General features: G+C 42.7%; 1 protein-coding gene and 1 pseudogene across 4 annotated transcripts in view; one reads left to right on the forward strand and one right to left on the reverse strand.

Moving 5' to 3' along the window:
- Positions 1 to 25,086, forward strand: part of DIAPH2 (diaphanous related formin 2) — a 312,070-nt gene that overhangs the window by 214,672 nt on the left and 72,312 nt on the right. For all 4 annotated transcript variants that reach the window (XM_053274418.1, XM_053274417.1, XM_053274419.1 and 1 more), the window contains one exon: positions 11,921 to 12,056. In XM_053274418.1, the coding sequence (XP_053130393.1) occupies positions 11,921 to 12,056 (136 nt within the window). The remainder of the gene's footprint in view (positions 1 to 11,920; positions 12,057 to 25,086) is intronic.
- LOC128335724 (60S ribosomal protein L22-like) lies at positions 18,096 to 18,471 on the reverse strand (annotated as a pseudogene).

The raw sequence follows: 25,086 nt of genomic DNA on the forward strand, positions 1-25,086 counted from the left end.
AAGTCAACACAGATTAAAATACATGAGACACAATGAAAACAATTAAAATTACTAAAATGAATTCTAATTAAAAGCTTGCGAGAACAGGAGAGTCTTGAGGGTCTTCCTGGGGGCGAGGGAAGAGAAGGAGATGTTCTTATTTCAGCAGGGAACATATTCCAAAGCCCCGGGGCAGCCACAGAGAAAGCCCAGTCCTGGGTCACTGGTGGCAACCTTAACTGGACCTCTCCAGAAGATTGTAATAGGTGGCAGGGTTCATGACAAAGGAGGTGCTCTCTTAAATATCCTGGACCCAAACCATTAAGGGCTTTATAGGTAATAACCAGCACTTTGTATTTCACCTGGAAACATATCAGCAGCCAGTGCAGTTCCCTTAAAACCGGCATTATGTGGTCCCTTCGTGTTGTCCCAGAGACCAATCTGGCTGCCTCATTCTGTACCAGTTGTATTTTCCGGACTATGTACAAAGGCTGCCCCACGTAGAGTGCATTACAGTACTCAAGGCAGGAGCTTACAAGCCTACATACTACTTTTTTAAAGGCCATTTACCTCTAGGAATGGACGTAGCTGACGTATCAGCCGAAGCTGATAAAAAGTGCTCCTGCCACTGCCTCAACCTGAGAAACTGGGGAGAGCTTTGGGTCCAGGAGCACTCCCAAGCTACGTACCTGGTCATTCAGTGGGAGTGTAAACCCATCCAGAACAGGCAGATCTAAACCATCTCTCGGGTTCTGACCCCCCACAGTCAGTAGGAAAGGAAAGATTGTGCTGTTGAGTCGGTGTCGACTCCTGGTGACCACAGAGCCATGTGTTTTTCTTGGTGGGATACAGGAGTGGTTTAGCATTGCCTTCCTCCCACGCAGTGTGAGATGATGCCTTTGCCGTTGTCACTGAAGTGAGCATCCGCCTCCAGCACCTTCCTGTATCACTGCTGCCCAATATAGGTGACTATATATATCTATTTACTAGGCACAGTCTGGGAAGCACACTGGCGGGGATTCGAACTCACAGCCTCTTGCTCCCTAGGCAAGCTGCTGCGCCACTGCAGCTGATCCACAGTCAGTACCTCCATTTTATTTGGATGCAACTTCAGTTTCTTATCCCTCATCCAGCCAATTACTGCCTCCAGGCAGGTGTTTAGGGAAGATATGTATTTTATTTATTTATTTGTAGAATGCCGGACAGCATGGAAATTGGCCTTGAGGAGGTTCACATAACACGCTTGCTGGGAGTGTGTGCTCATGGTTCCTGACGACATTTATTTATTTGGTTTCTGACAATGTTTGTTTGTTTATCAAATTTGTACACCGCCCCAAACTTTCATCTCTGGGAGGTTTACAATAGCATAAAACCAGTCAACATACCAACATTAAAATACCATCATCTTCCCAGCTTCTGGGCTTTTGAAGCGGTCCACAATGTTGTGTAGAAATGTGTCAATATAACATTTTGATGCATGTTGAAAGAAAGGAAATATAGCTTCCATGTTCTGTTAAGGCCTCATCGGGTGTAGTGGGGGCTTCTTGGGGCTTCTTCTTGTACATTGCAGGATCATTGTGCAGAGTCTGAGACACACAATCTTGCTAGTTTCCCCCGAAGTCCATATACCTGCTGAATTGCTGTGCTGTGTTGCTATTCCGATAGCGCTGATGTGCCAGTTTTCAAAACTCATTCCCTCACTGAATTTCTCACAGTGGCTTACCTTGCTAAGAGTCCTAATCCTTTATGACATCTCTCAGAAGTCCTGTGTCAAACATGCTGCCTCTTCATCAGCCCCGAAACGGAGTGCCAACAGGGTCTCCCTCTTCTCCTACCCATTGGGAAACACACAGTTGGCCTACTGCTTTGCTCACTAGTCTCTGGCTTGTTTGTTTTTGCTTGTCACCATCACAGGTGGTTTGAATTTGTTATTCACTCCATGGAGGTAATAAAATATTCAGGTGCGTACGGAGGGATGTAAAAGTTTCTTTTGCTCTTCCTCCAGGAGAAGTAGGTGAACAACTGGTGGGAAATGTTAAACCCTAAGCTCTCCCTGTGTTGTACATTAACTCCCCATTAATCAGGAGTTCATCGTACTAATGGGCTATGACAATAAATTAATCCCACCCCCACTTCAGATAACTTTTCCTTCTTCTTTTTTTTGGCAGTTAGGCTAATTTAAAGCAAAAGCCTTTGGGACCTCAGCCAGTCTTCATTACCAGCGCATGACCGCTTTGTAACCAACTGCATCTTTAATATCCAAGGAGATTTGCGCATTACAGTCAGTTTCTTTCTTCTTATTTTTAATAATTTACCTTCGAGATTTTCTTCACAACTATGCTGGTGTGCAAAGATCTGTTTGTCAAACCTCGAGATGTATAGTATGTGCGAAACTCATTAATTTTGTATTTTTCTTCTTGGGGAAGTGAAGCAACAGAGCTGGCTCTGTGGAACACAAGAAGTCTACTTCTATGAATCCTAATGGAGATCAGGAGCTCTCTGGAACCTTACTTCTCACTACAGGCTGCTCCCTCAGTAGCGGATAACTTGCCTCAGTGAAATCATTTCCTAACCAAGAGAGAGACAGGCCTTTCTTTCTCTAGATTCCACATAAAGCTTGTTTGTGGGGTTTTTGCAACCTCTGCCATGATCATATTTATTTTGGTCATTAAGAAAATTGTGCCCTGATTCATACGATCATTTGAATCTAGGTTTAAATCGGTTAATAAAATTAGCGTGATTGTTGTACACTGATACCAAGGCAGAAATCTCACTTTCATCTCAGACTATAAACCATCTTGGTGTGGGTTCCATACAGTCACACTAATGTTGGTAAACCACATTAAACCTTGAGTCAAATGATTGTGTGAACCAAGCCACTTTTTCGTTTGATTTAGCATGCAAATAAAGTTCTTCTAATATCTAACACTAGTATTTTTAAGCCCGTTATGATAACGGGCGCTAGCTTTCTATCCCGTCTTTTCTGTCTCTCTCTCTCTCTTTCTGTCTCTTTTTTTCCCCCTTGTCCCCTCTCTCTTTTTGTTTTTGTTGTTGTTGTTGTCTCTGTTTTTGTTCTTCCTTATTTTGCTTATACTTTGGGGGGGGGGGGTTGTGTGGATGAATAACGGCCAAAATGGCCCATGAGAAGGTGGCCGCCCCCGCCTATCGCCCTCCCGCGCACCCAGCTGCCGGAGCCCACCTTACCCGCTCCAGCCCGAAGGAGAAGAGAGGAACTCGGGAACAGAGCTACTCTCTGTGTTAAGCTGCTGCCCATACTGTCGCAATGGACGCAATAGGCGTCCTTTGCGTCCATAGCGGCAGTTTGAGCAGTGACTTAGCACAGAGAGGAGCTCTGCTCGTGAGCTCCTCTCTTTTCCCTCGGGCTGGAGCGGGTAAGGTGGTCTTCGGCAGCTGGGTGGGCGGGAGGGCGATAGGCGGGGGCGGCGACCTTCTCATGGGCCATTTTGGCCCTTAATCTTTTGGGGGGGGGAGCGGGGAAGGTGATTTTGGGCAGCTGGGAGGGAGGGTGAGCAGGCGGGGGCGACGGCTGTGAGCGGGCGGGGGCCTCGTTGGCGGCTTCGCCGCCACCTCGGCCAGCTTCCCTGTCCCCCGTCTCGGTCTTCCCCCGCCGCCATTGCCCTCGCCTTTTTCAGGGCGGCCGCTTCTGGTTGCCTCGGCCTCCTCTCGCCGTGCCGCAGCTCATGGCCGAGGCGGCGGCTCCGCCGTCGCCTCGGCCACTTTCCCCCGCCGCCACACACCGGCTAATGGCCGCCCGTGGCTGTGGGACACTGGTGTCTGCAGTCCTGTGTCCCTTGGGCTCTTCTGGGCCTGCGCTTTGCGCAGGCCCAGAACAGCCCAGGGAGGCAGGGACGCAGATCCCCAACATTCCAAAGCCACGGCCACTCACTTAGCCTTTTATTATATAGGATGAATTTTGTCTCTTTGGGGCATTAAATGTTCCCCTCTCCCCCAGCTTTCCACCTCAACTTGCTTGTTGGTTTTAATCCCTCCTCATCCCTACCCAGTTAAATAGTTTTCTAAAGCAGTCAAATGCTGCAGCTCAGCAACCTTGCCTGCTTAACTGTTCTGTTCATACATGGTTCCCCACCCGCCCCCAACTAAGAAAAAGCTTTCTTAACATCTGCTCTAAAGTTTTTGCTTTGTTTTCCCCCCCCCCACATATACCCTTTTGTCTTAGCATCCTGGCTAGAAAGTGAAATGTTCCGCTAAAACCTTTATGTACTTTAATCAAGTCTCCTTTTAACATAATCCAAAAAGACAACTGCCACATCAAACCTGCTCATTTGGCCTCTCACATTTTACTGTTTCCTTCTCTAGAACATAATCCATTTTTTAAAAGTTGCTGTTTTTCTTTACAAAGAAAAGGGCCCTTATTAGAGGAACATAACTTTAAACAGTCACGTAAAAGAAATCTGTGTTGTAGACAAAAGCAAAGGATACTGCAAGATTTGAGAGCTAATGCAGTTGTTTTACATCAAATGTGCAGCAGTCATCAAAAGTCACTCGGTATCGTTCCTCTTCTTTAAATGCCCAGTAGAGTTTAATGTTGTAATTTCACAATATGAGGTAAGTTCAGCGACATGTTTTTGAGCAAGAATGAGAAACTCTGCATGTGGCAGCCATTTTCAACAGCAGCACTTGGGTTTTAAGGTGCTTTCGGAAGTTTAGCTTGGCCCTTAAAATCAGGCAGCATAATCTGAAATGCTATTTCTGTGTTGTTGCAAATTACAGCAGTATTCCACTGTCTGCACTTGTTTCCTATTCTTTTGTGATGCATTGAAGTTAGGTTTTACCTAACTGTACCTCTAAGGGGTGGCTTTCCACATCTGGGTGCCGGTCTCCTGCTCTCCCCATCCCATCCGCCCAGCAAGCTCTCTGAGGCCCAAAATCACTCTCCGAAGAGCACACATGCCTTGTTCAGATAGCACAGTTACAAAGCATCAATAGCTCTGACTTCTCCACCTTTGCGAATCTCTTTTCCTTTTGTAGTTTAAAATGCTTTCCCTGAAGGATTCTGTTCACGAATAGCAATACATAGGTTTGGAGGTTCCATATTAGCAGTATTGCCCAAAGATAGAAGTGTGTGTGTGTATAATAACTCTGGGGATATAGAAGTCGCCTTATACAGACAGTGTCTGACCATTGGTCCATCTCGCTCCGTATGGTCTACACTGGCTGGCAGCATCTCTCCCAGGACTTCACGCCGGCATCTTTCTCAGCCCTACCGCAAGATGAAACTGGGGCCTTCTGCGTGCCATGTTCTTGCACTGTACTGTGGCCCCATATCCAAAGTAGGCTGTTACTTTCTTTGGTTTCCCCTTCTATTTATTTTTTAAAGGTCAAGAGGTAAATGCATCATGCTTTTAATTTCAGTGGCTAGAAAACTTAGCCCTATTTTGGAGTAAGCTCTTGGCATCACCCAGTTACTTGAAAGAAGAAACATTCATAATAATAACAATTAATCTTCATTGCCTCTTACCATTTGGGAAAAATCATTTGAATGAAATAGGCAGATAACAAGGTAATCTGGACTTTTAAAAAGTAAAAGCTTTGCATTTTTATTGCTTTTATAAGCACATTCCAAATCCTGATATTAGCCTTAACCCCCTGTAAGTTTGTCTTCATAGTCATTTCATCAAGGGAGAGTCAAGGGACTAAAACTCGTATGCCACAAAATTAATAGGGATAGAAACACCCTAGACTTTCGGAATAGATGGGCCAGGTCCTCCAAGACATTTTAACTTTTATGTTTACTGTTGCTTACCTTCTTGATAGACACGTTACTGAGGCAGAAAAGGCAAATAGTTTGATGAGGGTTTCATAGATTTTATTTTATCAGGACTGTTGCGCTGCTCATGTTATATTTTATTTAGCTTATTCGTAGTTTCTAGTGGGCACGCTTGTATTGCAGTCTGTTCATATAGGAGAGGCCTCTCTTTTCTTACAGTGTATTGGGCTGACTTTGTAGACTCTGTAGAGCCTCTTGAGAGCAGGAATGGTTTTCTCCTTTTTCTCAGTCTCGTTGCTATGTAAACTCCTGTGTGAACTTTCTGTTGAAAAGCTGTATATATATATATATTTAATCATAATTAACAAGAGTCTATAGGAGTTTTGGATGGTGAAAATTTTCAAAGATATGAAGTATTCATGAAAAGCAAGAGAAGGTGCTTTAAAAATGGTGAAAGGATAGAGTACTTGAGGTAGGTAGTTGCTAGGTGGAAAATTAAACTTCCTTGCCAATGTGTCTTGACCTCAGTTCCTAAGGAAAGAGCCACTTGAGTTGTCAACATGGCAGCACACTATGCTTCTTGTACTGCTGCTCTCCAGAAGCCAGGGCATCCCCTGGGATTGATCTCTCTCCCTCCCTCCCTATCCCGTGTTTCAGTGGAGCTTCTGCACAATTGGGTTTTCCAATAATTATAGGTGGCAGAGGGAATGTCAGGGCAAAACAACCAGTTCTCTTAGCATAGCTTGTAGGACAACTGCTGTAATGGTTCCATGGTGAGCCTAGGGAACCAGATTTGCCAGTGTTATATCTAAAATGTATTTGCTGCAGTGCCAACTCTGTGCCAGACCCTTTACAAATATCTCTCTCTCTCTCTCTCTCTCTCTCTCTCTCTCTCTCTCTCTCTCTCTCTCTCACACACACACAGACACACACACAGACACACACACACACACACATACGTTTCTTATTAGCAATAGTGTAATTCGCAGGATATTTTCCAACTTGGATGTTTTGGTTTTTCTTCTTGCTTTTATTTTTGTGAGCCTCCCCGAGAATATTGATATTGAGGGGCGTAGACATTGAATAAAAAGAGGACACCTTTTCTTATTTTCTGGCACTGGAAATATTATACTTCCTCTTTTAGACTTTTCTCCAGTGTTCATTTTATAAATGATTATACTGCTTTTCACTGAGGGGACTGTCCAGTTTGTAGAAACAGTATCATGTGGCGTAGGTAAAACCATGCACCATATCAATGATGTATTGAAAGTCGAGCCAGTGAAATGATCTGATGACCAAGCTAACAGACTGGTGCATGTTCCTGTTAAATGCTTCATTGAATGTTGTAGAGGTGCCTGTAGCAATCACTCTAGCAATCACTTGTTTGCTGACACTCAGTAGCAGCAACTATCCTCAATCATGGCATGGATATGTGAGAAATAAATAAGAGAGAGAGAGAGAGAGAGAGAGAGAGAGAGAGAGAGAGAGAGAGTGTGTGTGTGTGTGTGTGTGTGTGTGTACACACACACACACACACGGTTTACTTGCTCAGTTTTCAGCATTCCATTGAAAGAGGTGATGGGGGCGGGGGATATAAATTGTGATGAAAACTGCAACACATGCTTAGTAGAGTTGAGAGAAAGGAGCAGGATGCAGAATCCCAGGCTTCCAGGATCTGGTTCTAATGTGTCTTATGGGAGAGAGGTGGAGGAGAACTGACTATCAAAACCATAGAGAAGCCTTTGAAAAGCACTGAAGAAGCAATCAGAATAATTTGAAGGGTTCAAATGGTAAAGCCACTTTGCTTGTTCTAGTTCAGCCGATAACGTAGGGTATCAGCTGTAGTTGGGTCAGACTAGATAATAAGGCTGTTCCCGCAAGCAGCAGCCCAGCGACGCGTGTGGAGTGCTGAGATTCCTCCCAATCCCTCCATGCAGCGCCCTTCAGGTGCAAGGACTTCCTCCTCTGGCTTCCTGCCCTGCCACTTGCGTCATTAACTTTGGCCTGTCTTCTCTGAGAGCCACGCTTTTAAGTTTGAACGCCTACCCAGAAGTGAAGAAACTGGCACAGTAGGATGGCGGCAGTGCCCTCTTTTCAGGCCTGCCAGAGCTTGGCAGCCTCCCCAAACAAGTGGACTCCCTTCAAGTAAGTTTCCCCACTGCAGTATGGAAGGTTTGGTGGGGTTTTTCCCTTCCTCCCTGTGTCTGGAAGTTTCCTTGTTTGTTTATGGACTTGGTGGCGCAGCAGGGAAATGCTTGACTAACAAGCAGAAGGTTGCCGGTTCGAATCCCCGCTGGTACTATATCGGGCAGCAGCGAGATAGGAAGATGCTGAAAGGCATCATCTCAGACTGCGTGGGAGGAGGCCATGGTCAACCCCTCCAAAGACAACCACAGGGCTCTGTGGGCGCCAGGAGTCGAAATCGACTTAACGGCACATTTTACTTTACAGAGCATGTAATAATTACTTGTTAGAACTCTGCTGTGTTACCATGGGTTACCCATGTCAGAAATGTTCTATGAAAGATACCTGCTGCCTTACTTACACTATTCAGTGTATTCTTAGCTGATTTATTAACGCCGAAGCCTGAATGTTATCAGGGAGAGGAAAGCAGATAGCTCTCATCTTCTTGTTATCTTATTGGAGCTGTCCCAGGATAAAACTGGATGCATTATGATATCTCTAAAATCATGTTATAAAAATTACTGCTGAAATTACCAGCCAGCACCCAAGCGTTAAGATTTTTATCCTTGGGCATTAAAATATTTGGGGGAGGCTTGATTTTGAAGATAAGGCTGATTGCAATGAGGAGGAGGAAATCTTTTTTGGTGGAGCCCTTGTTGTGGAACCTTCTGCTTAGAGATACCTGTCCACTTACTCATTGTATTCAGTCAGGAAGACCACAGAACAGAAAGTTGTTCATTTGATTGGGCTGTTGCTGCTTTTAAGTTATTGGGATAGTTTGGTTATGCTCTAATTGTTCTGATTTTATTTTATTGTATGCTCCATTTGTTTTAGTTTATTCTTTTCTTCTTTCTTTCTTTTTTAACTTGGATAGATAACTTGTTGTCTGGATACCAGCTTCCATATTATGTACTATCACAACTTCCAGAAAATAATCAAAGAAAGCTCCACACTACTTTAGCCTTGAGTGACAATAAAGTGTGAATGATGGTAGCCAGTGTGTATCAGAAACAGAAGATTGCAATGGTCTCCATGAGTGGAACGACAAAAAGTCATTCTACCCCTTCGGACCACTGCAACACCCTCTCGTCCTGGGCAAAAGTTCAGATGAAAGTTCCAGGTACAATAACAGTATCCTAACATAGTAAAGCTGAGCAATCAAAGCCCTATCCAAACATTATGTTGTATGAGCATACAGATGTCTGTACACTTGTACATGTTTTAGTGTGAATGGCTGCATTTATATGCTAAGCAAACCTGGGAACAGGCCCCTCAAATGCATGGTACATATAGGAAGTGTACTGCTATACCTGTGTTCAACATAATGTGTGGGTAACTGTTCATGTGTACACATCTATACCTGTACTCACTATAGAGGTGGCCCTTGTTATCCGCTGTCCTGGCACCCACGGTTTCACATATCTGCAGTAGGGTAACGTAGACCCAACCTCATTATCCTTGGTTTTTAAAATAGGCAGAATTCGCCTACCTGCAGTTCCTGGTTGGCCAGAAATGACTTCCAATGTCATTTCTGGCTACCATTTTGCAGGATGGAGACAAAAAATCCCGCAATTTTTTTACAGAAAATCAGAGGAAATTGGGGATTTGGGAGGTTCATTGCTGGACAGGTGGATACGGTAGAGCATGGTACATATTTTATTTCATGTACTTCTGCCTCTTCCCCACTTTTTAGCCCCTTTTAACGTCAGGGACCCTAATCCCCCAGTTTCCACTGTTTCAAGGTCTCTTTATCCATGTTTTCATTTCCTGCGGTTGTAGTCTAGAATGGAACCCCCGTGGATATCGAGGGCCACCTGTAACTCATGCAGATGTTGAATAGCGCTCAAGAGTCCATGCATGATGGGAGCTATTCGCCACTGATTGTGATGCCTGCTGAACATCCTTTTGTTGGATGTTCCTGCTGAACATCCTGAACATTATTTCAATCTTCTCTTTATTAGCTTTGGCTAGTTTAATCTACCTTCAGTTCCCCAACATAGCCACATATTCAAGATGGTTGAGGTCATGACTCTGTCTGCTTAATTCAGCTGTTTGTGCAAGTGATCCAGTTTAACTCATTGCAAAAGAAGCTGGCTGACTTGAGTTGGAGAGGAGAGCTGGTCTTGTGGTAGCAGGCATGACTTGTCCCCATAGCTAAGCAGGGTCTGCCCTGGTTGCATATGAATGGGAGACTTGATGTGTGAGCACTGCAAGATATTCCCCTCAGGGGATGAAGCCGCTCTGGGAGGAGCAGAAGGTTTCAAGTTCCCTCCCTGGCTTCTCCAAGATAGGACTGAGAGAGATTCCTGCCTGCAACCTTAGAGAAGCTGCTGCCAGTCTGTGAAGACAATACTGAGCTAGATAGACCAATGGTCTGACTCAGTATATGGCAGTTTCCTATGTTCCTAAGATCCAAAAGAGAAGAGTACTGACGTGTTATTGGCAGCTCAATAATTCAAGGAGTTGAAAATTAATAGTTTTCAGCAAGAGGTATCCAAATATTAGAAAGAAGTTGGAAGAGGTGGCCAGAATGGCCAGGTAGATTCTGAATATGTGACCATTTTTGTGTGAGTTCAAATCCCCATTCAACCATGATACTTGCTGGGTGACTCTGGGCCAGTCACTTCTCTCTCAGCCTAACCTACTTCACAGGGTTGTTGTGAAGAGAAACCTAAGTACGTAGCACACCGCTCTGGGTTCCTTGGAGGAAGAGCGGGACATAAAATATAAAAATAAAAATAAAAAATTTTCAAGTTATAGTGGTTTTTTTGAGGAAAATAGACACATTCTGGATGTAAATGGATTGATGAATACAGCATTTCATTTGAATAAACAGTTCTGTTTAAAGTTTAACTGAATGTGAAGATCTTTGAAAGAAAGAAAGTGGCATTGTGAAAATCTAAGTTCCTACTATATTTAAACTGTTAAACTGTATTTAACATTTTTAACTACCCCTGCTAACTGAGAAAGTAAAGTAAAGTGTTCCATCAAGCCGATTTTGACTCCTGGCACCCACAGACCCCTGTGGTTTTCTTTTGGTCGGGATTGACCATTGCCTCCTCCCACGCAGTCAGAGATGATGCCTTTCAGCATCTTCCTATATCGCTGCTGCCCAATATAGTACCAGTGAGGATTCGAACCGGCAACCTTCTGCTTGTTAGTCAAGCATTTCCCTGCTGTGCCATTAGGAGACACCTTTTAAAGTGGCGATTCTCTGATATTCATTTATTTACTTGCTTACTTTATTTATTTATTTATTTATTTAACCAACATATTTCTATACCACCCAAAACTTATGTCTCTGGAAGGTTCACAACAGATAAAAACAGCATTAAAACATTAGTTAAAAACAAAAACAAGAAATTTAAAACACAACAATTTAAAAAAATGTAAAACAATATTCTAAAACCACATTAAAAACAAAACAGGAGGAGAGCAACTGGCCCTCTCCAACCCCAGCACCTCATCCCCCCCAGTAGCTGTTGCTGGTATCTGCCTTTTGTTTCTTTTTAGATTTGGAACCTTTTGGGGATAGGGAGCCACCTTATTTATGTTTAATTTTTTATGTAAATCGCTTTGAGGACTTTGGTTTAAGAGTGGCATATAAATATCCATCATGGTAGTAGTTAGGATTTGCAAATTGTGTGCTTTTTCTATGGTTTGGAAATGTTGCTACTTGTTGTTTCCTTCAACGAAATGCTGCATAGTAGATTTAATACTGGATTTTTGTCCATTGAGTGAGCACAGGTATTTCAGAACTGCACTTTGAAGTGTACCCATACTCAGTCGAGGACTTGTTCACTTGTTCAGAGTTTATTCATTAATAATGTTGTAACATGTGTATTTGTTTTTTTAAAAAAAATGTTATTCACCTGGCGCTTTCAAAAGTGACATGCTTTTTCTCCAGGCAACTAAAATACAAGTCAAGTCTGTACACAAACAAGGTTGCCTCAATTTGCTGCGCATAAGTAATGGAAGAATCCTGTGTGTTCCACATTCCTAATGCAGGAGGCGCTGAAGGAGAACAACAAGAGAAGAGAAATGGAAGAGAAGATTAAGAGAGCCAAGCTGGCGAAGGAGAAAGCAGAACGTGAGAAGCTGGAGCGGCAGCAGAAGAAGAAGCAACTGATTGACATGAATAAAGGTAAGGGGTGTCATTTGTAGCTGTGGTGTGGAGAAAGACAAGATCTGCTCAAGTCAAGACCACTCTCTGTCAGTAATAAAAATGCTTAATTGCTTCATTAAAGGTAGAGAAACAGAGGTGCCGTTTCCTGTATCTTCACCATGCCTGGTTTTATGTTCCTTCTGCTGCCATCATTTGTTACATGCTGTCCCTTTAGAGGCATTTTCTGTTGAGTTATTGACGTATTTTCATTTGGTACACTTAAATAGTTTTTTAAAATGGATTTACTTGTTTTAAAAAGTTCTTTATCTGTGCTGTTTTAATTCTTATTCGGAACACCTCTCTATAAAGAGAGAGTGTGAGGCAGTGAACATCTTTCCTCTGCAGCTTGTAGGTTCCCCACCATAGCTGGATATTCTCTCAATAGTACTTCTTATGAGCTGCAAAATCTGGTTCAGCTGTGAGCCTTGTTGCAGACTGACAATCAGATATGATTTTTAAAAGCCCTTCGTTGGGCTTGCTGGTTCGGTGAAATGATACTCTGTTGTATGTGAGGGCATTGCTATGAGGAAGGGCACGTGGAGGGGGAGGAGGAATCAATAGGCCTTCATATCTGTGCTTTGCAAAGTTCCAGACGACTGTTGAAATGCATGCTTTATTTTCCATCTCTTTGGATTCTCACAACTGAGAAGGGAGATGACACAAATACGAATTAGATTGAGCGAGAGATTACTTCACCCTGCAGTTTGCAGTTCCCCCTTCTGTGATCATTTCAGTTCTGTTGTGAGGCAGAGTTTAATCCATCCCAATCACAAAACACATAAAAATGCTCAGTGTGTGACTGTAGCTTGTCTTTCAACCCAGTGAGCAAATCTGACAGGATTCAGTCCTAGCGAAATAACAGTATTTCTCTCTTGACAAATCTTATGTAAGATGCCAAGGTATGTTCGTTTTATACCTGAACACGCTGTAATTAGGGTGAATTGAGGTAGCAGGAATGAGCCAATTAGGAGGGGAGTCTTGAAATAGAAGCACTGGGACCTGTTGTTGTTGTTGTTGTTGTCGTCATCGAGGAAGACGGTGTCTTGCATCCCTAAGCTGATATTGTGCAGAGCAGCTCCTCTTGTGTGGGTCTTTAGCTCAAGACTTGGACTCACCGTCTTCAACACTGAGCGCAGACTCCCGCACTGTCATCATGGCCCTGGTGCTCCATCTTGGTGCCTGCAGCAGAGCATGGCCTCCTCCTTGTTTTGCTTTCCAATTTCTGAGGGCATTTTTACACATCCTCCTGCTGTGTTCCCTCTTGAACCCTCCAGCGAAAGAGAGGAACTTGGGGTGATTTCTTTATAACTCCCCTTTTTTCCAGCATGATGCCAATAGTCCCAAGAAGTTGGTCATGGATACTCACAGGTAAAGACCACATTGATAGGTGTTCATCTTTGGAAACATTTTAGATACCTTGCTGCATTTTATGACCGTGATGAATTAGGTTTGTTTCAGATTTTTGTGTGTCTCTGACTGACTATAGTTGCATATTGTGCCAGTACTTTAAGCACGCAGGTATAAATCCCTTTATTTAATTAGTTTTCAAGACTGTCCCCTACCCAGGCATGTGAATGCTCCCCCCGTTCGCCTTCCCTTCACATATGCCAGAAGGAACTATTCTACTTCTGATCCCGATTTAAGAAGAAACCAGAATCTGTTGTGATGTTCATACCAGGTGATCCCGGCTGATTCTAGTGAAAGTTACTAAATAAACCAGAATATGAAGCTGCAATTTCAGGCTAAAGGAAATTGCCAGGGGGAAAAACTATTGCACTTTGAATTTTGGCAAGAACTTGAGAATCTTGTGAATTGGTGATGAGCAACCCACCCTTTCCCCTATAATGCCAAATTCATACTCCATCTTAATGTTAGCTAATAGTGACATTTGTATACGTAGCTCAGCAGACATAACAATGTATTTAAGGAACTTTTTAAATATTGAAGGCATGTAAATAAGGCAAGGGAGAACCGCAGTAAAGGACACAGGGGCTTTTAAGAACAAAAAATTCTACAGCAGCAATTTTGATGCAAATGTTATTTAATTAGAAACAGTTTCAGTCTTCATTATATCCGATTACCATGGCAATTAAAATCACCTGTTAACTAGAGGTACATGGATAAAGGGAAGAATGAGCTGCCTCAATCACAATTAGTATTGAATTAATTGTTTTGAAAGGTATATTAACATTTCCCCTTAACGCAGATGAAGATAATGGAGTGGAGTTCATTACTGGGAGTTGATGGCTATCTGGGATGTCAAGGTATTCAGCTTCTGGAAACATATTAGCATCCCAGTAGCTGAATCAGAAGTCACTTCATAAGCTCGTATCTATTAATATTCAAATTACATGATTGCTAATAGCTCCATCTTATTTAGTACAATGGGTCTAATGCTGTCATAAATGTTTGACATACCAATGGAAAGAGACCCAGCAGCAGATTCTTAGCACTTATGTACCTACACCATGAGTCTCATCATGGCCTGATTCTCACATACATTGTCCGGTCTTGGTTTTGTTACACTGGTTACACTAATCTGATGACTGGCAGCTGAATCTGAGAATGGACTCTGTGGCAGGAAAATGTGTCTGGAGTGTTTTTGCAGAGTCATTTACATTTCTACCTGTGCTGTTCTATCTTGATGTTGCTTTCATCATATGATAAAAACATGGATGTATGGACCATGCCTAATTCATCATTCCACCTGGTGTTCTAGTACGGTAGTGAGCTATAATCTGGGTGCATGGCGAAACACCGTCACTATGACCTCATTTACTTGCAGCTCTGCATGCTAATTGGTCATAACTTGTGCCCTTCAAGATGGGCATATGGAACAGAACAAGGCGGCAAATAAGGATGCTCAGAATATTGCTGTGTACCCCCAAGCCTTGTCTCCCTTCAGCAGTTGCTCTGTAGTCACTTCTTGCAGTGCCTGCTCCCCTCTTTCGCTGGTACTTTGTGCTCTGGTTTGTGTAGTCTGGAGTATGTGGTAGCTGGATTGGTGGCTGGTCCTGCTTCTGGTCCCTAAACTGACCCTTGACAGTTGACCTTGAATGGCTTGTTGGTCCCTTGCATTTTGTTTTAACTCCATACATGAAACCTTGCTTGCGTACACCACAGTAATGGTTCAGCATATGATTCCTCACAAGAAAGGGAGTATGTGTGCATGAAAATTGTCCTCTAAAGCTCTTGTGAAATAATCGAGATTCAAACTGAGTTGTTAAATGCGTTGCTGCATGTACTTTTGAAAGAAGATAAGGAAGCAGTAGATTGCATCTTTATTGAAAGGCAGAAGGTATTTGTTCCAAACCTTTTCTAGTGCAGATATTCTGTGTCACTTTGCTCGTTTCAGTCTGTCTAGCTTCCAGTCAGTCCTCCTGTGAGGGCTTCTCACCAACTCCTGGAGGTATTCAGGCACACCTGTGTCATGCTCATCCCCCTTCCCATGTAAGTTAACAGTGAAGTGCCGGACTCTCTGCACTGAGAGAGAGAGTTTTCATAGCTTCACAGGATGTCACAGAATGCCAATCTATCGACTGTATTTTTTTCTTTATTTGGGGGAACATTTTATTAGATCATTTGAGCTATAGTTGCATACGTTATAGTTGCACGGCATGTTTTCTCAGCACTACCTTCTTCACTAAGGCAAAATTACAAGCCATCACTTACACTATGTACCTGCGTATTAGGTACACAGACCTAATAGGGTTTGGCCGGGGGAGGCGGGGTGGGTGAAGGCCAAACAAGTGTCAGAGATTATTTACTATGCAAGCTAAGCTATGGTTTGGGGTTCTTTTAGATCTGTGCCTTGAGATGATTTACTTAATGAGACAGGGATATTGTGAGCTACTAGAAATCCAGTTAGCCATGATGCCCTGCAGATCTGAGCAGGCTTTTTCGCAAGGACAGTTGCACACTTATTTTCCCCTTTTTGAAAAGTCATTGTTTCTTTTGAATGGATTGATCTAAAATGATCTTGCGTGGTTGTGATATTGAGGCACTGTACACGAATGTAGACCATGAAGGAGCAAGACAGAGTCTTATATAGTTATTGGAAGAGAATAGTGATGTCATTGACACATGTGGCTTTTCAATTAATGAAATTAATGTACAGATTACTGTATGCCGGCAATGTAACACCTTTAAATTTGTTGGAAAGTACTATGTGCAAACTAGGCTGGGGCTAGCAATGGGCAACAGACTAGCACCTTTACTGGTTGTTTAATAGATGAATACTATCAAGAGAAGGAGCATCAATTCTGATGTAATTCTGTATAAAAGGTACCTTGATGATTCAACTATTATTACAACTCCAGAAAAGCATGCAGATGCAATATTTGAGAACCTGAATATGAGAACTTGAGAGAAAAACCAAGTGAGGGGGGCTGGCTTTCTTTTCTAGATATGGAAATTAAATTAAGAAATAATCATTTAGAGACCAAATGGTATAGAAAATCAGCCCCAAAAGGATATTTTCTTAAAGAATCAGTGATCACACCCCAAAATAGTGAAAATACAAACTATGAAAAATGTAATAAAGAGGGCAGAGGATGTTTCCACAGCTGAACATCAAAAGGAATCTAGAGAGAAAGCTTGAAAACCTAATTAGGAAGAATGGGTATGAATTGCCTGTTTTAAAGAGTTGGAAAAGAGCTAGATTCATTAAGGGTTTCCCAGTACTTAAAATGTCATTTATAACTGATAGATTTACATGGCAAACCCGTAGAATCTTGGAAAGACAGGGAATTAAGGTGAATGTGGTTTACACAGCACCAATGGCATTTAAACAATTCTAGCTTGTATGATAAGAGATGTGATGTACAAGATTGTGAAATTTGTGAACAGGGGGAAGGAAACTGAAAATAAAGGTAAGGTAAAGTGTGCCGTCGAGTCAATGTCGACAAACCACAAGTTTGCCTGGCAAGGAAAAACAACAAACAACAGAAAATGATGATGACTTTCATGTAAAGGTGGCCTCATATTGCTGGTGCTGAGGAAAGTAAACAAACAAGAGCACTCTGTGGTTGTGCATGATCAGCATGACCAGAGGCAAAGAAGGAACTAGAAAATTCTCTTGGAACCCTGTGGGGGGGTGGGCTCTTTGCCGCTCTTGTGGACCTCTGACACTGTCTGCCTTTTGATGCCCTTACAGGCAGGCACCCTGCCACGGTCTCTGAATATCACAACTGCATCAGTGGACAGAGCATGGCTATTCTCTCATGCTTCGAAAGTGTCCAGCATGTTGGCCAATAGCTAATTGGAGGCAGAAACAACTGTCATGGTTTGAGCAGGGAGGGATATTTTTAAAAGATATACACCAAGATCAGAATTGGCTCTCTCAAGGCTTAGTAGGGGACACCCCTTTGGGATCATGCTGGTGTATTTCAGTTATCAGGTTATCATAAACAAATCTGTCCGATTGGAATGTTAGCCAGTCTTGCCTTATTTTGCAAACTGCGAGGTACATGTTCACTTATTTACACAGTCCGAACTTGCTCAGCTTCAATTCAAAAGTTAGTATCAGTCACAAAAATATATTCTTGCAGAAAAATGCTTACTAGAAAACTGATTCTCAAGTATATTTGTTTAGCATACAGAAGACATTTGCAAGCCGCAAAAATGTAACCATGGGTCACTTCAGGTTACTGGAATCCATCCACGTAAAAACCCCTGGCTTGGATGGCTTTAAAAGGGGCTTAGATTCATGGTGGACAGGCCTGTCAATGGCTGCTGGTCTGGTGGCTGTGGGCCATCTCTAGCCTCAGAGGCAAGATGCCTCTGAATCCCAGTTGCAGGGGAGCTACAGTGGGAGAGAGGGCATGCACATATCTCTTGCCTGTGGACTCCCCAGAGGCATCTGGTGGGCCACTGTTGATGATCCCACAGGCTTGATCCAGCAGGACTGCTCTTATGTTCATATGTTCACTTTCTCTCTCTCTCGTTTTAACCACAATCTTTGCCATTCTTTATTTAAGGAAAAGCCAACATACAAAATATCTCCAGATCCACTGGCTCTCAGTCTTCCTCCTCATCCTGATTAATCTGGAAGTATCACAACTCATAGCTTTCCCTGCTGTTGGCAACGACACGCAGCCAATCGGACAAGTTTTTTTTTCTTCAGGCATTTCTTAGCCAGGTACTTGAGGTACCTCTTGGGAACAGGGACCTGCAAGGTGACGGTGATCTTGCTTTTGCTTCTATCAGTGGTCACAACGCCCCCACCCAGCTTGCTGGCCTTCCCGTTCACTTTGATCCACTCCTGCAGGAACTGCTCAAAGTTGGCAGCAGCCATGATACCAACTTCTACTGGGTGGGTGCAGTCCAGGGTGAACCTCAGGGCCTGCTTCTTCTTTTCACCATCCTTCACCACAAGCTTCTTCACAGGTGCCATGGGAGCAGCAACGAGAGGGGGAGAAAGCTTACGTTCACTTCCGTGTTGCATCCTGCCATGCCCATTTTATGGCCGCATCCATCCTGTCATGCTTGTGGCCTGCAGGCACACAAAATTAGTTAGGTTCTTGAGACTAGCTGAGTTTTAGAGTTAGACGAGGCCTTGGGGGTCTTCTGCAGTCGCCTGCTCAGTGCAGGGAAGTGCTACGGCAATTGAAAGTCCAGCCTCTGTTTGAGAGCCTGCCACTGCACAAAATGGGCTGTTCCACGAGACAGCTCTTAATCTTCGGTAATTCTTCCTCATGGCTAGCTGCCTTCACCTGCTGTGTGCTCTTAGCTACGTGCTTTTCAGTACAGATTGTTGTTTTTCATGTTCAGGTCAGGCAGCTGTGCTTCTCCCGGGGCTGGAATGACACGCATTGTGTAGCCTAAATCTGCTTCCTTGTAATTTCAACCCATTGGCTCTAGTCCTGCCCTCAGGAGAAGCAGTGAACAAGCAGCATGGTGCAATGACTGACTGGAGATTCAAGGCAGACAAAGGAAAGTAATTCAGACAATGCATAATTTATGGAATTTGCTGCCACAAGATGTTTTGATGGCCATAGCCTAGATGGCTTTGAAAGGAGATTCGATAAATTCATGGAGGGCAAAGCTATCAGTGCCAGCTCCAGATCTGACCTCAGCACATGAATCTCATCAGCCCCTTCCATGCGGAAGTCCTTTTAGTTCAGCTGGGGGTGAACCTGGCGAAGGAGAAACCCCTCTTCCCCCATCCCCATCAGTGCTTAGGAGGGTTCATACGACAGTGGCTGTTCCTCTTCACCCTCCCCATTGGTGAATGGAGGGAGTCCTATTAGCAGCAGCTTTTTCCTCCCACTTCCTGAGGGTGGGAGCAAAAGGAACCACCACCTATATTAGCCGCACCATTGCCCTTGTGAGTGAGGAGGAGGAGCTGGCACTGTTCCGCAAATGAGCCTGCCGCCCCGTCCCCAGAGGGCCTGCAGGGATGTGCTAGGGAGGCCCTTGGTCTGATCCAGCAGAGCTTCTCTTATGATCTTCAACCACAAGTGTCCTCAGTGCTGAATAAAAGCCTGTCAGAGATATTTGGTAAGAAGTTAAGTCAGTAGAGCCTTTAGCACATATCTAGGGCAGATCTCTGCTCCTCTCCCCACTGCTTGAACTGTAAGCATGGACCAGTGTTGGTAGGCAGAGATTAATAATTTCAGATTCCAGTGAGTGGTTGGGAGCTGCATTAAAATAGGAACTTGTAAAATATTTTTATATCATCTGACTGTAATAGTTCCTGCTGCTTCTTACTGAGTAACTGACTGAAGAGGTCTTTCCATTGATCACTGTGTCAAACGGCACCCATAATAGTTATAGCATTAACTGTAAAGGTGAATCAAAATGCTTTTACATTTAACACAGATGTTTAGTGAAGGTTTTTGTGGTGAAATGTATCAGGGAAGTTTTTATAGAAGTGCCTTGACAACTAAATCTTAAAGTCTAGGTCAGCAGCTAAATTTGCTAAAGATTGTGTTGTGGTGGAAGTGGGAATGAACAATTTCCAGAAATTTTGAAGCCAGGAAAAAATGGTAATTGGGGGATATTGAATAATGCAATATTTTTTAATCAGATCTTGACTTAATTTATGCTTTAAGAACAGAGAATGCATCATGCACAACTTAGCACATAAAACTACTGTTTCATGTAGTTATGCAATGAAATGGCTTAGTTTTATTCAAACAATAATTACAAGTATACCCAATGATGCTATTTATATACTGTTTTCCAGCCTGCCTGCCTACCCGTCCCCTCCCCCTAAAGTTCTCAAAGCAAACATAACAAAAAGTATGAGAAAAGGGTAAGCAAAAAGAAAGTAGTGCTTGTTATCATCTGGGTTTAATCCATCGTAGTTAATGTTGACATTATCTAGAAGTTGAGATAATTATGCAGGCAACAGTGGGATGTGTGTATTCACAACAAGTAACAATCCCTCTTCCAAACTGATTCTGGCGGTCTTGGGGGAAAGGGAAAGGAAATTACTCCAAGGGGCTGCCTCCAGCCTAACACATCTCCATATTAAGGACTATCAGTACATTGTATTCTTGAGAGCCAAACTACAAACTCATCTACCTGCATTTTTAAGAGACTTGCTTAAAACTCTTATAGCACGTCAATTAACCAAGCAGATACTATTTCTCCTGTTAGCTTTCCAAACATAAGTTTTTTTTTCGCTCCACATTCTACAAATGGAGGAGCAAGCGAGAGGATTTGAGAGTTGTGCATGGCACCAATACAAGGGAATCAAGATTGCCTAATACTATAGACAGTCTTGGAGAAAATAAAGGAGAGATAGCACAATATTTTAAAGCCTTGCGTTAAAAAGCATTTCATCCCTTGTTCTAAAAGAGAAAATATTTCATAATAAGATTTTATTTTATTTTCAGCGTTTCCCAACTTCAAACAAATTTTTGTTTCACGTATGTCCAGTTTTTCCATTGGACATATCTAGACATTCCTCTGCCACCCTTTGGAAGCCTTTTGTGAAGACTTACTGGATTCTCCTTTACAATCCACATTACATAGCCCCTCGAAGTGCCAAATTTGGCTTGATTCGGCTTGACCATGGACTGGCCGGCCTTCCTTAAAGCCATCCTGGTTCGCGATCGAGCTGCTTGAACCAGCCTGGTTCATGGCGGACCAGTTTGCTGCAAATGGTTTGTGCACACTCCTATTCAACATCTCTAGGTAGAATATGGTTGACCTTCTTTCTCCATTCCTTGCCACTCTCTAAATGACCTGCCGACAAACCTCTTTTCCTCCACTGTTGCACAGTTGTTGTTTGTTCTGTCTTTCATTCCCTCTTCCTATTGTGAAACAAATGTTTTTGGCAAAGGGAGAGTAGAGGATGAATGGGTTGACAATTGGTGGGGCCATATGGCACCACACCATGTGGAGAGTAGGCTGTCTGGTAATTTATTGTAATTACAAGGGATACTGAAAAATACAAAATAATAGGTGAAGGGGTTCTTAATCTCTTAGCTTCTCTACCCTATTGGGAATAACTGGGAAATAAGGCCTGAGTTTTACCACTAAGGGGAAAAAAGATATCCTAAGAGTTGTCAAGCAGATAATTCCTTAGTAGAAAATGGGCTAAACTTCTATTGTCATCCTCACTTTCCTCTCAGCCTTTTAGCTTCCTTCATTGTGAGATGTTCCTTTAGGTTAATTTAGCAATCATGAACTGCATTGAAATTGTTCGATTCCCAGCTTTTACACATCCTTCAGAAACACCTGCTGTATAATGCAAGTGATAACTGTTTCAGTAAATTATAGTTGTAAAAAGCAAAGCTGGTTTAATCTCTTTGCACTTCTCCCGAGACGGATTAAAGGTTAGATCTGCACCTTTATCCTTGTACATTTGGAAACCTAGTGTGCTTGATGAGCACCACGCCTGATCTCCACCATTCACCGTGTGTTCTGTTCATGCACAAACTGCTACAAACTGTTGACTGCACGACATAGCTGAAGACTGCTTTAAGAGCAACAAGGTGTGTCACGGCAGCAGAGTGGGACTCCCTTAGTCATGATGCAATTGGTGTATCAAAGTGCTGCCCGCATTTAGGCCTCCGTCCATTTCCCCATTTTTGCTTTTAAATTATACCGAAAGGCTCTTGGAGCATTAAATGGAAAATCACTTTTCAGAGGACTGGTAGTTAGTATAAAAAGTACACTTAAATGAATATTACATTTTCATGTTGTTGGGGTTTTTTTTAAGATTGAACAAAGTAATTCAACATTATTCCATTTGCTAGCTACCATCTGCAAGTTTAAATTGCAAGAGCAGTCTTCGAGGATAGATTAACAGGCTTTCAGAATATAGTATTTCAATCCTGTGAGTCAATGGTGACCGCATTGCTTCTGCAGTGTTTTGCAATTTGATGGATTCAGACAATTCCAAATAATGATTTGCCTCAGTGTGCACACAACCCCTAGATAAGCTGGGTTTCTATGATGTTGTTTTCCTTAGTGTCGTATTTCACAGGTTCCTTATTTCTGCAGATTTCTGATCAGGTGAAAAAAAAATACTGTTCAGATAGCAAAATGCTTCTCACCAGTGATGAAGCAAACTGCAGCTTTCTAAGCGGTTACATTCATGTTGTGGTAACAGACCACTTTGGTAAATGCGTGTGTCTGTTCACCCCACATTAATAATCTAAAATAGCTTTTTAATCAGCATCAGCATCATCAGCATCTTCATCTAAAATAAAAATAGCTTTATAAGCTAATCTGCCCTAAATTTAAATAATACTGAAAGGAGGACAGTTTAGGTGCAAGGAATGAGAAGTAGAATAAACCAATCCTAAAGCATGACCTTGATGACGATGAGAGAGAGTGTGCTAGTGTCAGGTAGGTCTGGGTCTGATCAACACTAGCATGGGAATTCCATGTACCCTTGAATTCTATGGGAGAAGCATGGGATAAAAATTAATAAAACATATAGTCAGCCCCCTGCCTTTTTTTTCTTCCAATGAAGGCAGCCCCGTATGCAACACCATCACTGATAGGACTATCTAAATGGCCGTCGAACTCCTTTCCTTCCTGCAAGATTTGTATCATTCTCAACTGATTGCTTAGCATATTGAAGACCTCAGAGTACAGTACTAAGGGCAGTGGGAGTAGATGCAGCCTTTGTGAGGAAGTTGTGCAGGGTTTGGAGTTGAATGACGGTTGTATCTATGGGGCACCTTTGACATCCCCACCATTCTCAGCTCATTGCTTAACTGTTTCAGTCTTGATATCATTTTCAGTTGCTTTGTAAGAGAACAGATAATGGCATTTCCATGGTGTTGGCAAACAGTTTGAAAGTAGTGTAGTGAATGATGAGAATAGTGTTGGATATCCATATAAAATATGTTCTCTTGTTTTGATCCAGAATGTGATTTTATTAGCCTTCGAAGAGTTCAAATGGAATTATTATCTAGTTGAGGAGCACTGAACATCCGCGAGGGTTGTGTTTTTGCTCGTCTATATGCAGTGATGCATTGCATGTTTACATTTTTTCAGCTGCTGTTTTTCAACTTCACTAAAGACTGGTGCTTGCTGAAATTAAAGTATGATCTGCGCCTTTGGAAAAACTTGTGATATAGCCCCCCTAGGACTGTGCCATTGGAAATGCGGGTCAGGCCAAGATGGGGTGCTTGCTTGCTTAAGCCCTCAACCCCTTTCCCACGCAAAGCTAGTACGTCAGGGAGAACAGTTCTAGCCTAGTCTTTGGTGTGTTGTGTGGATGTGTTAAATGAATAGGACATTTTAGTATGCAATCTGTCATTCACTTAAATGTTTCTCTTTATCACAGGTAAGCTGTACCATGTGACTTGTCTGACGGGTGTAGATCAGTTCTTCATTTTGAGTCGAGATTGAACACTTTACAGTCTTTTGACCCAAACAATTTAAAATCGCAGCCCATTGTGATTATTATAACCGAGTTGTGTGTATATTAAGTGTTTAGCGTTCTCATTTCAAATATGTCCATGGATATATTGTAGTTCTGCACTCAGTTTGACATGCTAACTTCCTATTAATATCAGTGGTTGACATCTTAACCCTGAGCGCATGCTTCTAACCACAGTGCACACACAGCCCTAATCCCCGCGTGAGTTCTTGTGTTTCCAAAGCAGAGGAACTAGAGCAGGAGCTCATGTTGCATGCGCACCGTGGTTAGAAGCATGCGCGCCATGTTAGTCAAGAGGTCAGCCGGTAGATCTTCAGTGTGTATAACTGAAAGCAGGATTGCAGCCTTTGTGTACAGTGCTTTTTAAAATACTTTTGTAGAGTTCTGAATATAACAATAAAATACTAAATACTTTTGTAGAGTTCTGAATATAACAATAAAATATATTGAGGCATATTATGATCCTGTAAAGTTATATGATCTTAGGCTGCTACAACATTGCACTTAATTACAGCCCACAGATGTGAGAAAAATAAAATTGTATCGAGTCTTACTTGCTTACTGAGTGTGCGGTTAGCTTTTGTAGTTGATACGGTAATGTGCATATGGATAAAGCTAGCAGCAGCGTTCACTGGGCCTCTGCTAATGTATAGCTGTTCTTGCCCTGTGTTTATTGCATTACTACATGCTGCTGCATACCCTTATTAACAGAACAAATTGAAACATGAAGTTAAAACATGCAAATGAGTAACTGGCCAATAATTAAGTAGATCATCTTAGCAGGCTTCCCACAATGCACTAGGGATTAAAGCAGTGCTAAGACTCGTGTATTCAGTACCTTTAGCGGTGCATAGGTTTCTGCCTCTGGATATCTGGAATGCTGTAATAAGTAACTTTTCCCCTACAAGTTCTCTGTCTGGGACAAACAGGTTTTAGCTTTAATTGCATCTGCCTGTAGACATGGGGGGTGGGGTGGTTTGATGGTTGCAGCTTGGACTCAGAAGAATAAAGTTGTGCAAAGTGTGGGGTTAGTAACTGAGGCAGAAGGAAATGTATCCTGCTGCCTGTGCTTGCAACTGCTTCCCCATTCATTTAAATGAAGTAGATCCTTGCATGCATCGGTCCCTGCCATTGAAATGACTGAAGCAGCCAGAGCAT

Source organism: Hemicordylus capensis, chromosome 11 (genome assembly GCF_027244095.1).
Source record: "Hemicordylus capensis ecotype Gifberg chromosome 11, rHemCap1.1.pri, whole genome shotgun sequence".
Taxonomy (NCBI): domain Eukaryota; kingdom Metazoa; phylum Chordata; class Lepidosauria; order Squamata; family Cordylidae; genus Hemicordylus; species Hemicordylus capensis.